We start from the raw sequence: 15,460 nt of genomic DNA on the forward strand, positions 1-15,460 counted from the left end.
CTAGTATTTTTAATTTAACACTGTTAACCAATCATAGCAGTGGGCGTCTACTTCTAAGTCTTGAATAGTACATGCCTATCAAAATAGCACGTTTTAAAGAGAGGGTCAAAAACAAGATAGAGAATACTTCTAGGTTTGTTATTCATGTTTGTGTGTGTGTAGTTCTAAGTTTTTATTATGGGGAATTTTTTTCAATAATGATAATTCATATTTTGACTGGTTTAGGCCTGTCATGGATAAACAAATATGACAATAAAACTGTCATTGATAGGCATAAATTATTTTTATTGATGAGCGATTCATTGAATTATTCACTCAAATGATTCGTTCAAAATGGCTGAATCATTTTGAAACGAATTAAGCAACTGCCTTTATGAATGGATCGTTGATTCACTGACTCAAATGATTTGTTCCAAAACAGATTCATTCCAGATTGAAACATAGTGTAGTATAGATATTAAACCATTAGGCCACACAATTTCTTTAAAGGTATGTCACACTAGGATAGAGTTTATATAATAGCAAACTCCTTACTATAAATATACTAAAATAATGGCTATTATATCAAGTAGATTCTGTTTAAAAAAATATATTAACATTTGTCAGCTCAATTCATGGAAGATAAAAAAAAATCGTGGTCATGCTGCATAAGGATGGCCAATTTGAACCGACTATTTTACACAGTGTACTTTGGCTGTATGCTGCACACTTAGGTAACTGTACAATCTGGACCATCTTTGTCTTGAATGCATGCAGAATATATTGTGCATACCGTATAAATAGTGTAAAAATAGAACAATTAACATGGTACTGTGCCAATCTGTGCACTGTATGTGAGCTTGTGTTGAGTAATTATGCAAGACGGGAGTGTGTGTGTTTAATGTGCTGGAGACTCCAGAGTGTTTGCAGAGGTGTACAGAACTCACATAGAGTCTCTCTCTCTCACACACACACCTAACTGAAGCCAGAGGAAATGGGGAAACCAGGCAGGAAATGAACACAGAGGTCAGACGGAGAGACAGTAAGAGACTGAGAGGAACAGAAGAGTAAAGAAACAGTAGAGAAGAGCACACGGCTGCCGTAGAGGAATACAGCACAGTAGACCAGGCCATGAGAGAGTTCAGACACATAAACATAATGCAATGGAACGATTGTGTGGATAACTCAAGGAAAACATGAACTTTTTCTCAAAGACAAAGAGAACAGAGATGATAAACACACATCGCATGGTTGAAGACTGTAGATAACCTCAGTGAATAAGTATTATATAGTGTTTTATCCGAGTATGCTGGAAAGTGAACGTCTCAAATTAGATCTGTTCAACATCGCAATTGTTTCTACTAGACAAAAACAAGGGCAAATGGAGAGCATATGCTGCAAATGTACTCAAGTGGATGAATACCGGAGTTTATGATCAATATGATTCAGAAATGAACATTTCGTGTGAATTTTCACGTACAAAATCCAGTAATTTCAACAGATAGGCCTCTTCTGCCCACAAAATGCCGTAACATTGACAACTAAAACTAAAACTATTAAAAATGGTTTTGTTAATTGAAATAAAGCTGAAATAAAATGGAATATAAATATTAGTTAAAAAAAATTATTGTAAAAAAACTAACTTGAATAGAATAGAATAGAATAGAATAGAATAGAATAGAATAGAATAGAATAGAAAACTCTGCTAGGTCTCCTGAGCTTAGAAAACAGCAACACCTCAACTATAAAATCTTACTCTGGGAAACATACAGTCCATACCATACCAGAAACATACCATCACAATCCTGTATGTGTGTGTGTGTGTGTGTGTCCGTACCTTTATTGGTGAGATGTGTGTGTGTGGGCCGTAACTGTGCAGGGTGTCCATGGTAGCCAGGTTCTTATCACTCATGTGAAGCATCTCAGCGCTCTTGCTGTGAGCCAGGTGGGCGGGGCTGTGCTCCAGGGGCGGAGTCTCTTCATCCTGATACCGATATTTCTACAGAGAAAACAAGAGACAAAGAGTCACATTTTCAAACCACATTATGTTTAGTTCGCATGCAATTAGAAGAAAAAAGTCTACTAATTTCTACAAATGCAAATGCAGATTTATTTGGCACAAGACACGACATGACCCTGAAGAAAGTTCTAGGGTAAACTGATTCATCCATTTCTCATCCCTTTCAAGCCCTTCTTTCTCTCGTCTGCAGCTGCACACTGAAGCAGCAGATAAATTAAAGATCAGAAGACTTCTTACTATCAAAGTTCACGGAACGGTGAATACCAGCTGGACTGAAACATTACAACATTTATTACCGCTAGTGCTAAAATAAATAAATAAATAAAGCTTTATGTCAAAGTCAAAAACATAAAGGTGTATAAATGACTAAAAATGCCACTGGCAGAATAAAAAAAATAAAATAAAAAAAAATCACAATTCTTACCAAGTCTCACCTTTAGATTAAAAAAATAGTTCACTCCAGATTTAAAATTTGCATCAAATTTTTTCACTCTCAGGCCAAATTTCTCAGATTTGTAGAAATGTAGCATTGCATCAGTGTCTCAGCAGTGGATGCTCTACAGTGAATGGGTGCCGTCAGAATGAGAGTCCAAACAGCTCTACAGTGCAATTGTGTGAACTTCCATCTTAATAATGGATTTGTTTCTTACAAACACACAGCTTTTGTCTTCTCCAGATGTGAACTGATGGACTGGAGTGGTGTGGATTACTTGTGGATTATTGTGATGTTTTTATCAGCTGTTTGGACCCTCGTTCTGACGGCACCCATTCACTGCAGAGCATCCATTGCTGAGACACTGATGCAATGCTACATTTCTACAAATCTGATGAAGAAACAAACTCATCTACATCTTGGATGACCAGAGGGTGAATACATTTTAGCAACGTTTCATTTTTAGGTGAACTATCCCTTTATAAGAAACAAGTTACCTTATTTACATTTCCTAAATAATATGTGTGGTTAGAATTAATGTTTTTCAGATTATAACCCGTTCTAAATTGTACACCATAGTTTCCATGAATAATATATGCTTTCCAGTTGGCTTTCAAAGTTTGGATAAATCCGAGAGAAAGATTGATATAATGGCCAGAACAATTAATCTGCTGAAATCTTTCAGAAAATAAAATGGTAAAAATAGTTTTGTTTGGTTAAAAACCAAAGGCAGCAATACACTTCTTTAGTGAATAGCATAAGTTTCCAAATTGTGACAGAGCTTTGGACTTTTTGCCAAATTCTGAATAATGTAAATGAATTTTTCAGCTTGTTTTGAGCGAAAGTGCCAACCTTTACAGTACTGTTATCTGATTTGACATGCAACTGAAATTTAAAAATAAATTGAAATTTAATCTGTAGCAAACAGATTTGCATAATTTGTTCTTGTCCCTTTCAAGTCAGCAGCTGCATTACAGGCTTTGTTTGTGTCAAGATCAGACAGAAAGCATCCTTCAATCTGACCAGGATTGAGAAAAGAAGGAGAAGAGATGGGAGGTCCAGTCAGTCAGAAAGATCACATTACAATGAGCCAGCAACAGCACGGTGACTAAGAGAGAACGCAGGAACAGACAAATGTGGAGATAACATGAACATAGAATAGAAAACATAAGAATATCATAATAACTGAACACAATTTCTTTAATGTATCAAGAGTAAAGTTGAAGGAGAGGACCTGATTCTCAAACTCATTGCCAAAAAAAAAAATAATAATAATAAAAACACTTTTCAGGGAATCGATCTACAAATGGTTTACTTACAGCTGTCTCTGTATTTAAGCTTTGATAAGAGTACTAATATATGACAAACACACGTCTCAGCTTTAACACAGCTTATTCATAACTTCTGTGAACACTGCATCATCTTCATCCTGTCTGTTATTCACTCGATCGTCACAAACGTTACCCAGTTTGCCTAAATTTGCGAGATAAGTAGGTTTAAGAAGTTTCTCTCACTGCCTACAGTATGTCAAGCTCTGCAGTTTATGATAAAATAGCATTTATGGTAAATCATCTAATGACTAAAGTAAAGTGGCAATACAGGAACTAACACCAAGCAGTTCAACCAGTCTGTGAGGAGATATATAATCAGACACACACACACACACACACACAGTTATAAACACACACACACACACACACACACACACACACACACAAACACACACACACACACACAGCAGAAAAAGCCTTGCACAATATCTACAGCCACAGAATTCCACTTGATAATGCTTTCAGTTGCTGATAAGTGTTCTCAGCTCACTTTAAAAACCCCATGAAAGAGCTTGACATGCACCGTTTTCTTTCCTGTACTGATGTACTTCCTTTGTTGAAAAAACAAGCTGGTCCTTAGCTGGTTTAAGTTGGTGATGTGCTGATCCTAAGCAACTAGCTCCTTCTCAGGACCAGCTTAAACCAGCTCAAACCAGCAACCACGCTTCAAAACATACCTAACCAGCATATGCTGTTTTACTTTATTTCAGCTACTTGCCAAGGCAACATTTCTCATTTTTCTTTTAGTTATGTTGATGCACTAAAATAACTACAATGAAATAAACGAAACTAAAACTAACAAAAAATGACTAACGCAATTAAAAACAGTTTAGACATTAAATAAAACTAAAGTATAAATGAAAAAAGACAAACTTTGACTAAAAATAAAAGTAAAATGGAAAACATAATAAAATCAAAAAATTAAAAAAAGCTATATAATATGATAAAATATAATATGATCAGTCATACTAAAATGGCACTGCTCACAATTTGTTCGGCTGTATTTTGTGGCTTTTAGCTTTCAGTAAGAAAAGAAAACATAAGCTGATAGCTGTAAATATGAATGTTGGATATAACCGATTAAACATTTCACATTTTCAAAATCAAATCATAATGGCGGTGATTCACACATTGCAAAATAAAGGGAAAGGTCTCACACACATACAGTGAGTACAGTAGGTTCACCCCGGAAACTGTGAAAATTAACAAACTTTTCATTTTTGAAGTTTAAAACAAGTATTATGATAATGATTCTGCCATATTTTTATGTTACTAACCAAATAAGCAAGTTTGTGATTATGTTATAATGGGGTAATCGGCAGGTTTCTATAAAATTTGTTAATTTTTAAAATTAAACTGGATGCTGATGCATAACAACATGTTTTAAATAATCACGCTATCTAACAATCTAATGATCTCACAATCATTTGTTAATTACACTTGTTAGTCAAGAGGCATTTTATTGGACAAAAATGTGGTTGATTTTTTTAGTGGTGTAATAAGAAAGACACACATTTCTTGTTTTAAACATATCACCATAAAATCTATTCTGTTTCACATCACAATTAGCAGAGATAATGTGTGTAGATTCTGTGTGGGTCTAGTTATATTTACACATACTGTATTTCCCACATTCATGGGCCTTTCAAAGAATAAAGGAAACAGAGATGCAAATGCACTGCATGCTGTAAGTGTTGCCTAAATACATATGATTTATGAAGATCAAAGTTATAAAACCAGTCCTACAGAGGCTTGTGTAAATGTGCTGGTAAACTCCGTTACGCTTTGAAAGATGAAAAATCCTGATGCATACTGATAATACACACACACACACACACACACACACACACTTGCCTAAATACCAAAATTCTCTCAGTCAAAGCACGTTGCAGTGGGTGACAACTACAACTTGGTTCATGCTTTAGTGGCTTTAACTAGCTGTAACAACTAACTAACTCTGTGTAACATTCAGTCAGGCAGCTGTGAAATGTCTAGCCTGTCGAGGGAAATTCATCATAATGCATCGCTGAAGTATGTTTTCTCAAACACTGTAAACCAATACATGTGCACCTGATATGTTACAAACTGCCTCCACTTCATTACCTTACGCTCCTCTGTGCCCAGAAGCCTCCAAGGTTTTAAAGCTCAACTCCCTCATCACCGCAGCCTGCCAACAACACCGGCTTATTACTTAATCACCGTTACAGCGGAGACCATCAGTATCAGCAGAGCTAATGTAAAGACTGTCTGCAGTCCAGTCCATGCGCTAATGAGCTTAACATGCATTAACAACATTTTTTTTTTTTTTTACTTTTATAAACTCTTTTATAACTTTATTTTATAGACTGAGGTAGAAGTCTACAGTACAAGCCTCTGCACTGTCTGCGTTAGCCTCAATCAGATGAATACTGCTGACAAAAACTGTGAGTAAAGAAAACAATCTAAAAAACAGTGTACAGAGTGTTTGTGTCTATTCTTATGTGTTTAATTTTATTTTTGTTGCATTATCTAAGTGTCATGTGTGTTATCATGATAGTGTACAGTGTATTGTTATTTATGTCACATATATATGGTATATATATACACACACACACACACACACACACACACACAATATATGTTTTTACTTATGTAATGTTTTTTTTTTTGTTTGTTTGTTTTTCATTTTCTCTATGTACACTAGTAAATTACTTAAAAGTCAACATATTGCATATGAGCTATAAGCCAGAAAACTCAGTTTCATTTGTCTGCTCTAAGTATTGCATTTTCTAATACTGAATGGATCTGTGAATACTTGTAATCTTCACAAACTATTTAATTGTAGGGTCACTAACAATGAATGGGACACATGTGAAATTGTTACTTTTTAAGAACACAAAAGAAACAGCAGGCGGTGGCAGCGAGAGAAGCAGTGTTTCCCTGCAGGATCTGACTTCACAAAACAAACCCTTCTGGGTAATAAATAACAAACAGCATACGTCACCGTGTCAAGAGTGATACCAAACACTCGGCACAAATCTATTCCCAGCATGCATCACAGTGGCAGAGGAGTCTGAACATCATTATACTCTCAGAGAGAAGACACAGTCTGTTCAATGAATGCACACAAAAATTACAAACACCTTCATACTGGCGAGCTCCAGTCTGATTTATCTTTGTTTTCAAAGTTTTTTTTTTGGACCTAATTGTGCAAAGAAAAAAAAAATCTTATTAGTCACACAAGAACATACACTGAAAAATCATACTTTGGACCAACTTTAGAAAATTTAATTTTTTTTTTAATCACAAATATTTTGTTTGCAAAACACAAAAACAATTATTTATTATAAAGACCATTTAATTAATATATTTTCTGTAGACATAAACCAAAATGCTACTTAATGTAGGTCAATATAATAATATTTTGGCTTTTTACAACTTTAGAAAGCTAATTTAGAGATATACAGTATGATATACATACATACATATATATATATATATAGTGTGATATATATATATATATATTTCTCTCAGATAAAACTAAAAACATTCTGTCAGTCAGTGTTTACAGTCTTTACATTACTATAAATAAAGGCAAATATGCATCAGATTTTCATATTTCAGTAAAAAGAACATAAGTAAATAATTCACAATAATTTATAAACACTCACATCAACACTCTGGTGCCAAGCAAAAATATTAATTAAACAAAACTCTTCCTTTTCATTTGTTCTATGTAGAGTGTGACCTGCTTTTAGACAAACTGAACAAAACAGGTTTAAACCTGAAACCATGACTTTCATATATAAAAGTAGCATAAAAAATTATATATAGTAAAATTAACACTTTACTTTAAAAAAGATTATACTTTAAATAAACAAAGGTGTTTTGCTTTCAGTTTGCATACATTTTTCATTGTTTTCTATACACTAACTCATAGATCAACATTACTTCAATTAGTTTTTCTACACTGCATACTATTGTGGTATTAACAGACCACACATAACAATGCAGAAGCAGTCTATGAAAAGCCATTTTACATGTCAGTCAAACTATCTTTTTCTGTCTGAGTAAGCAGTTCTTGGCTAGAATAACCGGCAAAGTGGACCAGAGTTCATGCCGATGGTCAGAAGTCTATCTGAGACTCAAACACTCCAGCCTTCCTTGTTGTCTGTGTGAAAGCATAACGCTGTGACTCATCTCCGATCGCTCGTTTCTCGCAAACCAAGGCTACATCACGCCAACAGATGATTTAACAGTCTAACATTAGCCATGAGATTTAAAAGAATCAGAGAGAGACCAGAAATGCCAAATACAGCGGTGAAGGGGTGGTTTTACAGAGCTATCCACATGTAATTCCCACAGGAACAGAGAGAGCGAACCGGTTGACCATCAAACCCCCCGAGACCTGGCTTACATTACACACCTCCTGTAACGGATATACTGTATTCACATCGTTCTGTTGAGTGTTCTTATAGCCTATGGGAAATCACAAAACAATCTTAAGAATAAAACTCTTCTTAACTGCTGTTTTCTTCTTAATGTATACCTTAAGAATAAAGTTAAATAGAATAACAAATACTATAAAGAATACTTTGCATTGCCAAACATATTGTATCTAAAAACAAAATAAGAATGTTCTTTAAAAAAACTCTTAAAGGGATAGTTCAACAAAAAATAAAAATTCTGTCATCATTTATTCACCCTCACATATTGTTCCAAACCTGTATGAGTTTTATTTTTTTCTGCTGAACACAAAAGAAGATATTTTGAAGAATGATCCAAACAGCTGACAGTAGCCATTCACTTCTATAGTATTTTTTCCACACTATGGAAGTCAACCGCAATCAACTGTTTGGTTACAATCAACATTCTTCAAACTATTTGTGCTCAACAGAAGAAAGAAACTTAGGACAGTTAGAAAGTTAAGATAACCTTCAAAATCTCCAAAGGTAACATGTCTCATGAATTTATTGGGTTGTTTGTTTAAATATTAAGCATTACAACATAACACTATCTACATATCATCCATATTACTAATATTATAAGGATGTGCATGGGTACTCTGAAGCTACACAGATTATCTAAAATGTAAACAGTGATCAGGCATGGAATGGAAAATCAAATTGTCCTTTGTGTTTACATATATAATAGTTAAAGGGTTAGTTCACCCAAAAAATGAAAATTAGGCTGCGTTTTACTCACCCCTGAGGCATCCTAGGTGTATATGACTTTCTTCTTTCAGACGAATCCAGTCGGAGTTACGTGTTGATCTTTCAAGCTCTATCATTGCAGTCAGCGGGTGTTGCATTGCTTCAGTCCAAAAGAAGTTAAATAAAAAGCACCTATCCCTAAAAAAAAAAATTTCTCACACGGCTCTGGGGGGAGGGATTGGTTAGGGGCTGAACAAATGCCTCCTGTAGCGAATCGATGCATTTTTGTAAGAAAAATATCCATATTCAAAACGTAATAATCACTTTAATCTAGCTTGCACTCATTGTTGTACCCTGTAGCGAATCGATGCATTTTTAGTTAGTAGATTTTCATTATTCGGTGAGTCTTGTGAAAACCAAAGTTTGTTTACAAGACCAAAAGAAGCAAAGTTTCCTTACTTAAGCAAAGGAAAACCAGTCTCCTCTTGGCTTATACTGAAATCCTCCGACATTCTTCTTTACAAATCCTTGTTTTGTACTTCTAATTAGTGACCGTTGTTTTGATCTCTCCACTGTGTTTCCATGTGCATCACTTCTGAGCGGCGCAGCGCTGACCTCCATACGTCATCCACCCGGAGCTGTTTCCATTTACAACAGTGAGCGCAAGCTAGATTCAAGTGATTATTACGTTTTGAATATGGACATTTTTCTTACAAAAACGCATTGATTCGCTACAGGAGGCCTTTGTTCACCCCCCGGAGCCGTGTGAGACACGTTTTTTATGGAAGGGTGCTTTTTATTTCACATCTTTTGGACAGATGCATGCAATACCCGCTGACTGCAATGATAGATCTTGAAAGATCAAAGACAATTTTTAATATAACTCTGACTGGATTTGTCTGAAAGAAGAAAGTCATATACACCTAGGATGCCTCGTGAGTAAAACGCAGCCTAATTTTCATTTTTGGGTGAACTAACCCTTTAACTCTACAATTAAAACATATTTCATACAAGTTTCAAACTCTCCAGTTTTATTTTCCACCCTTCTTGTCATGGTGATTTTCCCTTTAACATGCGTATGTAAATTAAGGAAACATGCTTTTAACAACTTATGTCTGTCTATCAATCACATTCACAAGCGATGCTGCTGTCGAGTAAGACTGTCTGACTGTCCATGGATTTAAACAAACTGCAGCTCCTAAAACTGTGCATATCCTTCCAAATGCTCAAACTATTAGAAATGCATGATTTTTGATTGTCCATGGATGTAAACAAACTGCAGCTCCTAAAACTGTGCATATCCTTCCATGACTTTTTGGAGAGTCATGTCTTTTGTGGAATGTCTGTATATACCGTGAGTATGTTTTGCATTCCTTTTACGTTTTTTTCATTTTAGTATATTTATGTATTTATTTTTAAGATTATTGTTGAGTTCACTTACGTATTACTATTTTTATTTATTTATTTTATTATTATTATTATTTTATGTATATATAGGTAATATTATTACTATTTTTTTTTGTTTTATTTTGTTTGTAAATCTTTGAAAATAAAATTATTGTTAAAAAAATAAAAGAAATGCATGACTGAAGTTTATTTTTAGCAGCATGTCTGAATGTCTGAATGAGAATGTTTTCACTCTTTTCTTAATTATATTCAATACACTGCCAATTTTTTTCAATATCTTGTGTTGAAAGCTGTATGGCAGTGCCAAGTATTTTGTTCCCAGAGGCAATCTTTGTGGTTATCATGGTTTATTTTAATCTGATGCTGGCTTGAGCATCAAAACACGTCACACATGCGGTGGGAAAGGACATGGATACGCTGTGATTACATTCATCTATCACAACCCTTCACTTGTGTTTCTGAAGGCAGTAACGCCCCTTGAAATAAAGTATTTATGTTCTGACGAAAAGAAAAAACAAACACATAAGCTGTTCTCCAGAAACATAATACAAAGATCTGAAAATGCATTTCATGACATCTTTAAGACTGTATGGATAAGCCTTGAGATTAGATCATTTGCAATACTTCAGAGAAGTGAGCACTACTGAGCTCTTTGGCATTATTCCATAATAACAATTAATAACACTGGGCTGCAAAAAATATATATATAAGGAGCCGTGTGAGACACTTTTTATTATGGATGGATGCGCTTTATTATACTTCTTTTGGACTATTGACAAAAAACACCCACTCACTGCCATTATAAAGCTTGGTAGAGACAGGTTATTTTTTAAATATAACTCCAATTGGATTTGTCTGATAGAAGAAAGTCATATACACCTAGGATGGCTTGAGGGTGAGTAAATTATGGGGTAATCTTTGGGTGTACTATCCCTTTAAAACTACATTCCATGATACAAAACAGTAATATTTATGAAGTTATAGTGGATTTGGGAGTCCGCCGTGACACTCGCTGTGAGAAATACTGCAAGCGGAGTGATACAAACATTGATGAAACAGTTGGAGCTCTGTTATCACTAGAATATTGCACCTCTGGAAAAGGCTCTTAGCCAATCAGATTCGTGGACCAGAAAGAAATGTTCTCTCTCTCTCTCTCTCTCTCTCTCTCTCTCTCTCTCTCTCTATATATATATATATATATATATAAACTGACTTGTGGCATCTACGGAAAGGTATGCCATTGAGAAGAACATAAAAGAACAGCTAATGGTAGATGTGTTCTAAAAGCTGTTTCTGCTTAATTGTCATAATTTATTTAGACAGTCTTTTTATAACACCATAAGTATATAAAGCCCTCATAATAATCCATTGCTTTATCAGTCCTGAAACACAACAGGACTTATTCACTAAGCATGTGTGCCAATGAATGTGTGTGTGAAATCTGTGTGAAATCACTTATTCACTAAGAAATTGTGACGCACCAATAACTTTCATCCTAAATTTTACTCTGAGTTTTAAATGTAAGATCAACTGAAACCATATGTTTGCAAGAAGCACATTCTCTGGGTGGCCTTATAATCGTGTTAAAATGATATTACTGTATATACATAGATATTTCATCTTAAATATATTTCATTATATTCAGTGAAAGAGTAAGAAAAGCTGCGCTATACTGTAGTTCGAGCTGAGATGTTTCTCTGAATAACAATACAAATATGTGTATGTACAGCTGACAAATGAGATCTTTGTAATCTGTATTTTAGTTGTTTATTTTATTCAAACTGGTTTTGAGAAATACATTATGTTATTTCTGTCATTTTCCGAATGAAGCACTGAATGTAGAAATGAATAAAACATCTGTTTGAGAACAATGTAAATTAAAGTGCAGCTCTATGGGAGAGATCCTCTAGCAACTTTGTGACAGGTATTAAAAACAGACAGCTTAATCCAGCATTCATAATGTTTTTGTGTTTATAAAGTCCTACTGTATAGTCCTGTTAGTAAATATGCTTTAAAGAGATTTTGTAACACAACAGACTTATAAATAACTGATGAGGGTGAATAATTTCTGAAGAAACTCTATAGGCTATAACAATATAATCAATATATAATATGAGACAACACAATAGAGCACTATATGATGATCCCATGAGCATGTGTTGAGTCTGATGCTGTTTTCTACTGTGGTCTGCAGCATTTGTTCTCTTTATAGTTATTTTGTTCTTGCTTTATCGCCAGAAAGAAGCTGAAATTCGCTGTTCTGACAGAGAAATCACCAAACTATGTAATAACACAAATCAAATAAAAATATAAAATATATTATCTTCTACTTTAGCTTCTTCAAAGTAGCCGTTCTTTGCCTAGTTTCAAAATTCATCAGGCTCTGCACAAAACTCACTCATTTCGTTTTTAAGGTTTTTTAATGAGAAACATTTTAGTCAAATATGTCTAAACATTTTATTTTATGTCCTTAAATGCCCCGAGATTTAGCAAATCATCTATGCCAATAAATAAACATCATGTAAGTAATAGAGAATGGGAAGTGAGAGATGTGAATTATCAGATATGCAAATGTTTTATACATCTCTGGCTTTATCGGTGCATTTCAGTGGCACAGCTCTCTTCTCGCCATCACGTTTCCCAAGGTCATCATCTCAGCCACTATCTGTGTCTCAATCTATTCCACAGGAAGCATCTGCTCAAATCACAGTGATCTGACACAGAAAAAAACTGCAGTCTGATCATATGCACCCTCATCTGTTACTGTAACGATAGTCTACAGTAAGTAGTTGGTTCACATGTTCACATTGTTTATATGAGGAATGCGTAAGAGACATTTTAAACGGGTTTAGCTAATTTGGCTTGGTATACATGAACCAAGGAATAGTTCACCCAAAAATTTACATTTGCTTAAAATCGTCTCATCCTCAGCTCATACAATATATCTCTGAGTTTGTTTCTTCTTCAGATTTGTAGAAATGTAGCATTGTATCATTCGCTCACCAGTGGATCCACTGCAGTGAATGGGTGCCGTCAGAATGAGAGTCCAAACAGCTGATAAAAATAATCCACATGTAATCCACACCACTCCAGTCCATCAGTTAATGTCTTGTGGAATTAAAATTATGTGTGTTGTAAGAAATAAATCCATCATTAATGTGTTTGCAAGTGATGCTACATTTCTACAAATATGTTCTGATGAAGATACAAGCTGGATGTCCTGATGATGAGTACATTTTGAGCACATTTGCATTTCTGGATACCTATCCCTTTAAGCCACCTTGACAAAAAACATTTGGAACAAAACACCAGCTCAGTGGAGCAAAACAACAGACAATAGCCAGTCTCATGCAGTATACTATATGAGGCTGCAAGTGACATGATGACACATAGCTACTGCTTTTTAGAAATATACAAGATAAACACTGTGAGATACTATTGTCAGATGGGCAAAAATATTTGAAAATATAAATAATCCAGAATGGCCAATAGGAAAAACAGCCAAAACATTTCCTCAGTTCAACTGACCAATGTGACAAATCATTCATTTTGGACACTGAGTGAACACCCAAGATTATATAATATAAATTAACTGGATTTAAGTCATAAATATTATTTAACATCACTGAACTCACATCAATTTATACAATCAAAATAGTTTTATGGGTTAAATCAGGTAGAAATTAAGGTTGAAGGTTACCACTTTTTACATAGTAAAGGTGCATTAGGGTGAACTGTGGTCTCTCAGCATGAGAACCATTCATGTCAGGTTGGGACAAGTTATCTGATGTGTATTTATGTTGTAATTTAAAATTCAGACAGCCAAAACAATGCTTCAATATTTTTAGGTAACTTTTCTAAATTTGCTCATCCTGTGTTTCATAACTGTTTTAATGTTTACATTTTGCTATTGTTTTTGTTTTTATTTGGATATTTTTTTATGCGGGTGTACTGTGTATGTATTGCTCTTTTCATATAGTGTGACTTTTATTCTGTACAGTAAAGGTGAAAATGTGCATTAGGTTTTTGCATTACTCTTCCCTGCACGTTCACATCGCCTTGTATGCTTTGTTGGGCTCTCTGCTCGGCCATTTATGGTGTATTGTAGAGAGCCATATTGCCATTCATCGACTGAAACGTAAGATTCCTGACCGACCTTCTAGTGTTTTCGGCACGAGTGCATCTGCAAAGAGACAGGTGGCTTCACATGGCACCCTACCATACAACAAGCCTCTTTACTGTACTGTAGCAGTGCAGGTGTAATTCCAAAACCTCGTTCAGCGGAACCGGTGATGTACAGTATGTACAGTAATGGCATACATAATGCCAAGCGCGCAATCACAAACACACCACAATCGATTTTTCATTCATAATTCCTTTAACCAATCGCGATTTTCAGAATTCTGGTGTACACATGGAAGAATTCTTTCACCAACGGCATGGTATCGCACCTCTAGCATCCTATCCACAAGAAAACCAGCAGACACGGACGCGTGCGCGCACCCGGCTTACCTTACAGCCGAACATGAGCGACAGCGTACGGTTGCTACATATAAGTTTACACTGGCACATCACCGGAGAAAAGCACTTGAGGTTCCTCAGAGGAGGAGACATCACGTCGACACCCATAGACACAGAACACACCGATCACCGGCCGCCCGCGCTCCCCTCAGCGCGTGGCCACAGAGCAGCCGTGATGAGAACCGCGAGCGCGAGCGAGGAGCGCGCTGTATTCAAACAGCCAAACAAGCCCAGAACTCTCTCATCCCCGGTGCAGCTGACGCGGAGAGGGAGGTGAGACGGTGACGGGGAGGAGTTGTGTGTAATGAGCACTAATGAGTGAACGACGCCGACCAGCGGCTTCACATCAGACTGGAGCTCTGGTGCACGATCAAAGACGCTTTGTTAGCAAGATCAATGCGGGTTTCATCGGCGAGACATAATATCAAACAAGCACCACTGTCAAAAAATCATAAAGCAATGCCAATGGAACTCCTCTCTATATTGCCAAAAAAAAATATTCACAAAATAAAGCTTCTTTCACTGTTTGAAGTCGACACCTTATTAAACTCTTACTGTATTCTTACTGTAAAGAATGATCACTAAATGGGCACATTCCATGGATTGTTTCCCCATACATCTTATAAGTACAATTACC

At 35.5% G+C, this 15,460-nt stretch overlaps 1 protein-coding gene across 4 annotated transcripts in view; it reads right to left on the minus strand.

Moving 5' to 3' along the window:
* LOC109049674 (disks large homolog 4-like) overlaps positions 1-15,460 on the minus strand; it is a 180,457-nt gene that overhangs the window by 128,406 nt on the left and 36,591 nt on the right. For 2 of the 4 annotated variants that reach the window (XM_042757119.1, XM_042757118.1), the window contains exon 2: positions 1,817-1,978. In XM_042757119.1, the coding sequence (XP_042613053.1) occupies positions 1,817-1,978 (162 nt within the window). Of the gene's footprint in view, positions 1-1,816; positions 1,979-14,814; positions 15,027-15,460 lie in introns of those variants that run through there. The other 2 variants (XM_042757117.1, XM_042757116.1) reach the window with 2 other exon arrangements.

This window comes from Cyprinus carpio, chromosome A5, assembly GCF_018340385.1.
Source record: "Cyprinus carpio isolate SPL01 chromosome A5, ASM1834038v1, whole genome shotgun sequence".
NCBI classification, from domain to species: Eukaryota; Metazoa; Chordata; class Actinopteri; order Cypriniformes; family Cyprinidae; genus Cyprinus; species Cyprinus carpio.